Source organism: Anas acuta, chromosome 25 (assembly GCF_963932015.1).
Source record: "Anas acuta chromosome 25, bAnaAcu1.1, whole genome shotgun sequence".
NCBI lineage: Eukaryota > Metazoa > Chordata > Aves > Anseriformes > Anatidae > Anas > Anas acuta.
The window spans coordinates 4,487,576-4,497,961 of record NC_089003.1 but is presented as its reverse complement, the minus strand read 5'-3'; the positions used below and the strand labels follow the sequence as shown (position 1 = coordinate 4,497,961).

Sequence of the window (10,386 nt, the reverse complement as noted above, 5' to 3'; positions counted from 1 at the left end):
CATCATCACAGTAATCATAGATCAAGAGCTTCACAAGCCTATGTACTTTTTTCTAGGAAATTTAGCCCTCATAGACCTCAGCGAATCCTCAGTGACTCTGCCCAAGATGCTATGGGACTTCCTGTCTGAGTATAAGTCCATTAATTTTGGAGGATGCATTGCACAGATTTTCTTCTTCCATTTCACAGGAGGTGCTGTGGTTGTCATCCTCACAGTGATGACTCTGGATCGGTATGTGGCTGTTCATAAACCTTTGCAGTACTTAAATATCATGAATCACAATGTTTGCCTTGGCCTGGTTGCAGGAGCATGGATAGGGGGATTTGTTCATTCTATTGTGCAGGTAGCACTGATCATTCAGTTGCCATTCTGTGGACCAAATTTACTAGACAATTTCTACTGCGATTTCCCACAGGTAATCAAACTAGCCTGTACAAATATCTATGCGGTTGAGTTGCTCATGGTTTCCAACAGCGGACTGCTTATGATCCTCATATTTATTGTCCTGATTGTGTCACATGTTGTCATCTTGGTCAAAATCAGGGCACATATCACACAAGGGAAGCACAAAGCCTTTTCCACTTGTGGAGCCCAAGTTGCAGTGGTGAGCATCCATTTTGTACCCTGCATCTTCATCTATGCATGGCCATTCAAAAAGTTTGTGGCGGACAAAGCCATGTCGTCTCTTTATACTATCATCACCCCAATGCTGAATCCCGTAATCTACACATTAAGGAACACAGAGATGAAGAATGCCATCAAGAAATTTCTCAACAATGTCTTTCTCAGAATGAGAAATTCACAACTGTCATTCCTTTCTTAGATGGTTGTTTTCTTTTACAGAGAAATGTAAAAGCGAAGTTAGATAATGTGTTAATAACTGATTTTTGCTTTAGAAGAAGAATCATAGAATCATAGAAAGAAATTTAAATAACAATTGATGCAAGACTAAGATGCTGTCTCTGAAGGTAACAGCTGATAGGAAATCAAAGTGGTTGTAGACTAATAAAGCAATGAACCTGTATGAAAACTGAAAATCAACAACACGAATTAAACCAATGAAAACATCCCTTGTCCATTACAGTAGTTCATTTTACTAAGGTTCCAGTTATTTTTTAAGTTTCTATTTTTTAAAAAATTCTAGGGAACTTATATATGGTTGTTCCAGATTTGTTTTTTGTTTGTTTCTTTGTTTTCGTTTTGATTTTCTTTTCATGTGGACTATTTGTGATCAGATGAAAAAATGCAGAACATAAGACTTGACAATAAGCATGAAAATATTTTTGATTGCTTTTGAAAGCATGTTCTATTTCAAAATTTTCAAAATCTCCAAACTTTCTTTTAAGAAATATTCTTTGTTCAGATCAATGCATTGCGTGAAATATTGGTAATTTATCGTTATCACAATAATATAGTAGTCCAGGAAATTAAGGAGTGATGAACAGAGAACAAAGCTATTGCATAAGAATGGGAGAGTCTTATTTAATATACAGGTATTTACTGCAATTTAGTTTAGTTTAATTTAGTTTATGCCACTGTGTTCCATCACAGAAGAGGCAAAGGTTCATCACAGACTTATTCAGATTTTAGGATTTTTCGCTGGGTACTTGGAGACCTGGACAGCCAGTGTGCTGTGGTTTAACCCAGCCAGCAGCTAAGTACCACACAGATAAAACTCATGGGTTGAGATAAAGACAGTTTAATAGGAAAGAAAATGGGGGAGAGGGGGAAGAATACAAAAAACAAGTGATACGCAACACAGTTTCTCGCTAACACCCAACTCATGCCAAACCTGTCCCCAGATAATGGTAGCCCCCTTGGTCAACTCCCTGCAGTTTTATTGCTCAGTGTGGTGTCATATGGTATGGAACACTCCTCTGCTCAGTTTGGGTCAGCTGTCCTGGCTGCGTCCCCTCACAATTTCTTGTGGATTCTAAGCTTCCTCACTACCAGGGCAGTATGAGAAGCTGAAAAGCCCTTGGCTTAGGGTAAGAACTGCTTAGCCACAACTGAAACACCAGTGTCTTATCAGCATTATTTTCCTCCTACATCCAAAACATGGCACCATAGCAGCCACTATGAAGAAAATTAACTCTGTCCTAGCCAAAACCAGGGCAATATCCACCTCTTATTCTATACCATTTATGTCATGGTCAGGTGTCACAGTTTCCAAAACATTCTCATTAATCATCACCACCTTTCCAGCCTTTTGATATATACACACAGATATCGCTTGGTCTATGGACTATCCCTCTGTGGTTCAGCCCTCTATGCAAGGGCTGTAGCTTTCATGACTTTGGGCTCCATCAGACATAATGGTCTTTCAGGGTAGAAGAGGTGGTGTGTGGTGTTAAATTTTTGCATGCAGAGACCAGCTCTGGTGCAATACTACGATACTTCTCCAGTTGTATCATTGCTGCACTTTACTTCCATCAAAATTCATTCTTCTTTGGTTTGCTCTTGCCTGAGGCAGGAATAACCAAGACTGTCTTTGTCAGCGTGTAGTTTGTTGTTGTTGTTTGTTTGCTTGTTTTGTTTTTATGTGCATTACAGGGACTTTATCCCATTCTACGTTAAATAAAATTTTGACTGGGCAGGGTCAGATCAACTGGCAGATTTCCTAGCGTTGACTGAGCAGGTGGCTTTTTCCAAATGCATATTCCAGTGTCTGAATGTCCCAGCACCCATTTCTCTTAGTGTAGTCTTTAACAGTCCATTGTATTTTTCCATTTTTTCCAGAGGCTTGTGCATGACAGGGGATGTGATATACCCACTCAATGCCGTAGTCTTTGATACTGGTGTCTTTGAGGTTGTTTCAGAAATGAATTCTGATGTCTCAGTTCTTTCTGGGAGTGACATGTCATTGTAAAACTTGCCTTTCAAGTTTTTTTTTGCCTGGGAAGGGAAGGGAAGGGAAGGGAAGGGAAGGGAAGGGAAGGGAAGGGAAGGGAAGGGAAGGGAAGGGAAGGGAAGGGAAGGGAAGGGAAGGGAAGGGAAGGGAAGGGAAGGGAAGGGAAGGGAAGGGAAGGGAAGGGAAGGGAAGGGAAGGGAAGGGAAGGATTCAAAGTTAAAAAGTAGGTAAGACTGAAGATTCAAAATAATTAGCTAGAAATGAATGAAATGTCAGCTACAGCCCCTAAAAGCATCCAGTCCAAATAGACAAAGACAGCAGACTAGATCAGTGGTTAAGGTAGGGCTAAAACAAAGCTTTCTCTCCCATAGTTATATCACTTGAATCACACATCTTTTGATGTTTTCAGCTATTTTTCACACCCTCTTGGTTAACAATGATCATCAACTCTTTCAGGATGCACAATTCATAGCATTAAACATGTAAAACATGATATGCTTAAGTCTGAAGAAGTCACTCTGATCCCCCTTTACAGACAAGTAAGAGAAGTTTGCCACTCAAAATAGCATTTAATCTACTATTAGAAGTATGGAATTGGCTCGCTCCCTCCCATTGTCTACAGAGGGAGCCTCAAGTTCAGATCAACCAACTTCTACAGTTCCAAAGTCATCTGAAATAGATCCCACCCAAAAGGGAAATAGGGATTTCAAGAGAGTCTACTTAAACTCGGAGTAAATGATGACTCAGAGGTAGATCAGATGTTCTCTTGGCCAAGAAACAAACCAAACCAAACCAAACCAAACCAACAAAAATGTAAGCTTTGTGAGGGGACACTGCAATGTAAGCTGGCTGTAGGTATCATCGGTCCAATGCTGTCTGTAACGTAAGAAGAAAAAAAAAAGGAAATTCTTCTAGTGAAAATCACCTAACCCGTTTTGGAGACACTGTACGGCAGGGCTGCCGAAGGTAAGACACTTACTTCAAAATGCCTATTGTTATTATACAAAGGAAGTACTAAGGAAGTACTAAGACCAAAAAGAAGTATTAAGACCAAAACTTGTAAGTCCTCATAGTTACTAAAAAAGAAGTACACAAAGTAAGAATTGTTCTTCACAGGTGTTTTTCATCAGGTAATAAAACACTAACCTATCAGTAAAGCAATGACTGCCATGAATTTAATTAACTTTAATTAAAAGCTAAACCAAGGCAATAGGTTAAAACTTTGTACCAAGGCAATAGGTTAAAACTTTGTAAATGATCAAAGAGCTTAGGCAGATTCTACTTCAGCTACTTGGACCTCAAAAGTTAAGAAAAGTATTGTAAATACGAGTCCTTACAGTCTAAGGGTAACTTTTAAAGTTCTTCTCTATTCTGAGTAGGCTATATTGAGGTCTCTCTCAAAACTGGAACTTCAGTAATGTACTATTCTTTCATTTCCATGCCAATAGAAACAATGAAAACCACAAAGATTCCCTTCAAATACATTAGATTTTTAAATGCCTGAAGATATTAAGAGTTCCCTTATTTTATATATAAATTAAAATCATCTGTGGCTCCCACGTCCACAACTTTGACTTCCTTGTTCATGTTAGAAAACCCACAGACAAAAGGGCAGCAAAAGGGTAAGATACAGCAGACAGAGAAATTGGATTAAGTATTTACAAAAGGGTTGTGAGCATTGCTCTTGTTTTGATAATGTATTATTCTCTTTTGTTGTGATCTCTTGACAAGGTCCCTATATGTATTGTGGAAAATGTACTTCCGCACCACTCTCTCTCCATATAAGGATACACTTCTGCCACCAAAGAACATTTTGTGCCTTGAGATTCACTAGTGTAGTCCAATGCTGGGTTCCCCCCTAGGTAACAGAACTTGAGCCTGGAGAATGCAGAGTTAATGACCATTTGCTCTGCTGTGGCAGTCTAATCTCTTCTCTCTCTTTCTCTCAGTTTCCCCTTCTGGGCAGTAACAAAACATGAAGCTGCCACAGTTGGCACAGTGCTGCATAGTGCTCCATCTGCATCACACACATAGAGGCACTCTTCAGGATAATGAATCAATGTGACTAATGAGGCAGACAGCACTGAACTTCACTCTTTATGCCGTATTGGTGTTCTCTGTGGGTATCTTTATTATCCCTTCTTTTGTTAACAGAAAGAATAGACAAAGGCTACTTGGTTTTGCTTTGTTGTATTCCTTTTCTTTCTTTCTTTCCTTCTTTCCTTCCTTCCTTCTTTCTTCTTTCTTTCTTTCTTTCTTTCTTTCTTTCTTTCTTTCTTTCTTTCTTTCTTTCTTTCTCTTTCTTTCTTTCTTCTTTCTTTCTTTCTTTCTTTCTTTCTTTCTTTCTCTCTCTCTCTCTCTCTCTCTCTCTCTCTCTCTCTTTCTCTCTTTCTCTCTTTCTCTCTTTCTCTCTTTCTCTCTCTCTTCTTCTCTCTTCTCTCTTTCTCTCTTTCTTTCGTCAGTGTTTTTGTTGCCAGCTGGGCTTTGTCTTTAGTGCAGGGAATTCCCATGGAACCATTTGGGACCACTAACCTGACATCTGGGGGAGCACATGTTCTTGGCAATTAACCCTACGCCTGTAATGAAGCAAACCCTTAAATACCAACTACTAATAGTTGTATGTTTGGGTCAGTCTCCCACGCTATGAAACTTAGTGAACACCAGTGTTACACTCTTACAGCACACACAGCAATTGCCTTCTTTGTTCAGCAAAGCCATCTCCAGAGTGGTAACCCTCAATCCAATGCCTCCCAAGGGATTCCCAGAGGCTCCTTGCTTCAGTAACTGGCTGAAATGCTCTGATCTCATTGCAGTGACTACTCCTCTGACACCCTGTCCATTTGATTCCTCCCAGATGAAGTCAGCAGAAAGACCAGAACTAGGAAACCATACTCTTCTGACAGAATTTGTCCTCTCTGGATTGTCTAACCACCCAGAACTGCAGAACCTGCTGTTCTTCACATTCTGCTTGATTTATACATTCACTATCACTGGAAATCTTCTCTTCTTCATTGCCACAGTGCATCCCAACCTCCACATGCCCATGTACTTCTTCCTCCGGGTCTTATCCTTCCTGGATGTTTCTACAGCATCCATTGTTGTTCCCAAGATGTTAGTAAACTTCCTGTCAGAGGAGAGGAGAATTTCCTATGTGGGCTGTGCCACACAACTCTACTTTGTGATTTTCTTAGGAGCTACCGAATGCTACCTGTTGGCAGCCATGGCCTATGACCGCTATGTGGCCATATGCAACCCCCTTAGATATTGAACAGCAGAGCTTGTTTTTTCCTAGTCCTGCTGTCATGTGCTAGTGGTAATGTTGTGTCTGTGGTGCAGACAGTTTGGGTGTTCACATTGCCATTTTGTGGGCCCAACAAGATTAACTACTTCTTCTGTGATATTCCACCAATCATTATGCTCTCCTGCACTGACACCTCCTTCTATGAGAAGCAGATAATTACAGCCACAGTGCTGGTCATCTTTACACCGTTTTGTCTCATCCTGGTATCCTATGCCTGCATCATCTCCAGCATTCTGAAGATTTCCTCTGCAGAGGGAAGATGCAAGACTTTCTCCACCTGTTTTTCACACCTTATTGTTGTAACACTATATTATGGTAGTGGGACCTTGATTTACTTACAGCCCAAGTCCAGTAATTCACAAGACACTAAGAAAATCATAGCTCTCTTTTACACAGTCATAATTCCTACATTAAACCCCTTGATTTACAGCCTGAGGAACAAAGAAGTGAAAGGAGCACTAGTCAAAATTATAGCTGAGCTGAGTAAGATATAAACTTATGCTGCTTGAAAGGAATCTTTCTTCTCCTCTGCATATTTGGACTGTATGTTTCTTTTATGTTCAACTGTTTTTAAATGTCCTGACAACTTGAAACACTAGGAAATTGGATGTATCTCAAAGTGCACTCAGGAAGTTTTTGCTTCTTTTGTCCAGTATGAGTGTATATGAAACTTACTAATTCAGTATTCATAATGCATCACCTTGTATCAGATGCTAGAGATGAAGATTTTTCTCTCTATTTTTTTTTTTTTTTTAATTTTATTGCTTTATGAAAGAAATATTCTTTATTTCATAGACAAACAAAAATTCTCCACCCTCCACATACTCCCAACATCTTGTAATAGATCATACAATCATTCAGGTTGGAAAAGACCTCTAAGATCACCTAGTCCAACCTTTAACTTAGTACTAAAGTCCACCACTAAACCATGCTACTGAGTTTTTTATCTACACTTTTCTTGAAGACCTCCAAGGATGGTGACTCAACCACTTTCCTGGGTAGCCTATTCCAATGATGCACAACCCTTGCAGTAGTTAAATTTCTCCTAATATCCAATGTAAACCTTCCCTGGCACAGCTTGAGTTCATTTCCCCTCATCTTACCACTTGGGGCTTGGGTAATGAGCATCGCATTATTTGACAGGGGGGGAAAGGGAAGAGAAGAAGAAGAAACAATACTTGTTTTGAGAAGAGAAGAGAAGAGAAGAGAAGAGAAGAGAGAGAAGAGAAGAGAAGAGAAGAGAAGAGAAGAGAAGAGAAGAGAAGAGAAGAGAAGAGAAGAGAAGAGAAGAGAAGAGAAGAGGAAGAGAGAGAAGAGAAGAGAAGAGAAGAGAAGAGAAGAGAAGAGAAGAGAAGAGAAGAGAAGAGAAGAGAAGAGAAGAAAAGAAACACAGTAAAGTCACTGTAGCAGAGACTGCAATGCGTCTTAGACAATTATCTTGCTACCCAGGCCATACTGCCATTTGTATTTTGCATCTCTCTGCTACTTGTTCTTTATGCCATGGATAATAGCTTTTGGCAAAGTGACTGAGAGGTTTGTAGAAGCAATTGCAGATATGTGACTCCAGGACATTAGAGTATTCATTCAGGAAGAGGGAAGAAAACAGCCCTAGCTTTCTCAGAGGGGTAAGGAAACTGGAATCAGTCTCATCCACGGTCAATGACTGCTCTAAGTCCATAAGTGATGACTGTATGTGCCATTTTACCTGGTAAATCAGGGCATCTTGGCCAGATTTCCCATAATTCTTCTGCCTCATATTTTTGTACAGCACACAAAGTTTCTCTTTGAACAAACTCCAGAAACCAAGACACATTGTTTAGTCTTTCAAGAGTAAGTAATGTGTTATTTCCAAGAGCAAAATGTATTATTTGATTGATTTACCTAAGCACAAAAAGTACCATAACGGGAAAGAAGAAACCTCTGTTGGGATTCATCTCCTCTGAGCTTTGTGTGTTGCCTTGTAGGGACAAATATTAGAGACAAGCATGATTGTAGGTCTATAAGCTGCCACGTTTAGCAGTACAGATATTGTTGATCACCTGGTCAAAGCTAAGGGTTTTAAACTGACCCTAACTCATGGGACTGCATGGGGAAGCTGATGTGTCAGAGCTGATGTGTGGAGACATTACAGACTGTCACTGCGGTGGCAGCTGCCAGAAACTCCAACAAGTGGAATAGAACCTTACATGCTCCTCCCAGGTGGGTCACAGATTTGAGTTGTTATATTACCTTATATACACCTTATCAGCTTATTCTACCAATATCTGGCCCACCAATAATCATAGGATCTTGTCATGGTCCTCTTCTTGGGTCACTTTTTTCAGGTATATTTAGCCAGTGTTGAGAGTCTGCTAGCAAAAAGATGTTGTTTAAAAGAATAAAACAATTGTTTATTGTTTAATGCATACAAAAGATTATTGGAATGTACCAAGCTCTAAGGCTAAGCATTTGTGTGTTTTTCACTTCTGGCAAAGCACCCAAAGAGCCTTGGATGGCCAAGCAGGAATCCGTCAGGAAGGGAAGTAGAAGTCCCATAAATCCTATGGCAGCTGCAAAGGTGTCTGAGTCATCAACAGATGTGTGGGACTGCAATGCTTACTAGCATTTAAACAGAGAATTACTGAAGTTGGAAGGAAGCTCTTAAGATCTCTAGTCCAACTCACTCACTCAAAGCAAGTCAACTACAGCAGTATGCTGAGGGTCTTGCCTAGTTCAGTTCTGAACATCTTCAAGGATGGAGACACCACAGCACCTCTTGGCAACCTGTTCCATTGTTTGACTACCTCTGAAGTTAGAATGTTTTTCTTACATGTAATCAGAATTTCCTGTATTTTACCTTGTTCCCATTGCCTCTCATCCTGTCACTGGATGCCAATGAGTAGAGTATAGCTCCATCTGCTATGATCCATATTCTTTACTTATTTGTCATTCAGTTATATGCACTCAACATAGCCCAAATACTCGATCATGGATGAGGTTCATACACTGCAACTGCAAGCCCAGCAGCAGAACTTCTGTATGGTGCATCTAGTGGGGAATTAAAATCTCTTTCCCACAGCTCAGAAACAGAAAGCCAACAGAAAGTATGGTACAAACAGCATCTTAAAATGATGGACCCTGTCCGTCATTTTCAGTGCCAACTTACTATTTCCTTGGCAGCAAGAATCCACTGCTGCAGGATGGGAGCAACTTAGCGCACTTTGGTGACTCCAGCCCTCAATTAAAATAGACTTTGCCTTGGATAACAAGGAGGTCTAAGTGGTCCTCAAAACAGTACCCCACCTCTGGATATAGGCTCACCCATTACCGAACCATTTCCAGCTTTGGCAATCAATTCTCTGTGGGTGTGTGCCTTCAAGCAAGCTCAGCAATGTCTACAAGAAAGATCCAAGATGCCCATGTCTTCTTCCAAGGCTTCTTCACTGCTCCAAAATTGGCTCCCTACCTGTATCCTGTTGGACCCAATGAGGCATGTTGGCAAAGCAAAAGGTGTAGTGGGTTTAGGTGGCAAGGTTTTGGTAGCAGGGGGGGGCATAGGGGTGGTTTCTGTGAGAAGGATCTAGAAGCTGCCCCATGTTTGGTAAGGGCCCCACTGCTGACCAGAGCTGAGCCAATAAGTGATGTTGTTTTGCACCTCTGTGAGAGCATATTTAAGACAGAGGAAAAAAAAAGAAAACAAAACACTGCGCCACACAGCAGCTGGGAGAGTGAGAGGGATGAGGAACAGCCTTGCAGGCACCAAGGTCAGTGAAGAAGGAGGGGGAGAGGTGCTCCAGGTGCCGGAGCAGAAGTCCCCTGCGGCCTGTGGTGAGGCCCATGGTGAAGCAGGATGTCCCCCTGCAGCCCATGGAGTACCACGGTGGAGCAGGGTTCCAAGCTGCAGCCCATGGAGGAGACCACGGTGGAGCAGGTGGACCTGCACCAATGGAGGCTGCCGCCTGTGGAAAACCCCTGCCGGAGCAGATTCCAGGCCGGACCTGTAGCCCGTGGAGAGGAGACCACGCAGGAGCAGGTGACCTGGCAGGAGCTGCTGCCAGTGGGGGACCCAGGTTGGAGCAGTTTTCTCCTGAGGGATGGACCCCATGGTATGGACCCATATCTGGAAGAGCTGCTGCCTGTGGGAACCCCACGCTGGATCAGTTCATCAAGGACTGTATCCCGTGGGTGGGACCCTACAGCACAGGGGATGAGAGTGACCGAGAAGGAGTGGCAGAGAAGAAGTGCTGTAGACTGA

General features: G+C 41.6%; 1 protein-coding gene and 1 pseudogene across 1 annotated transcript in view; both read left to right on the top strand.

Moving 5' to 3' along the window:
- The window catches only part of LOC137844264 (olfactory receptor 4D1-like), a gene marked incomplete at its 5' end in the record, with an annotated part of 1,447 nt that extends 624 nt beyond the window's left edge, over window positions 1-823 (top strand). The window contains one exon of the mRNA XM_068660465.1: window positions 1-823. Coding sequence (XP_068516566.1) covers window positions 1-823 — 823 coding nt within the window.
- A 4,853-nt stretch (window positions 824-5,676) lies between these two features.
- Window positions 5,677-6,661, top strand: LOC137844551 (olfactory receptor 10A7-like; annotated as a pseudogene).
- Window positions 6,662-10,386: the final 3,725 nt, after the last annotated feature.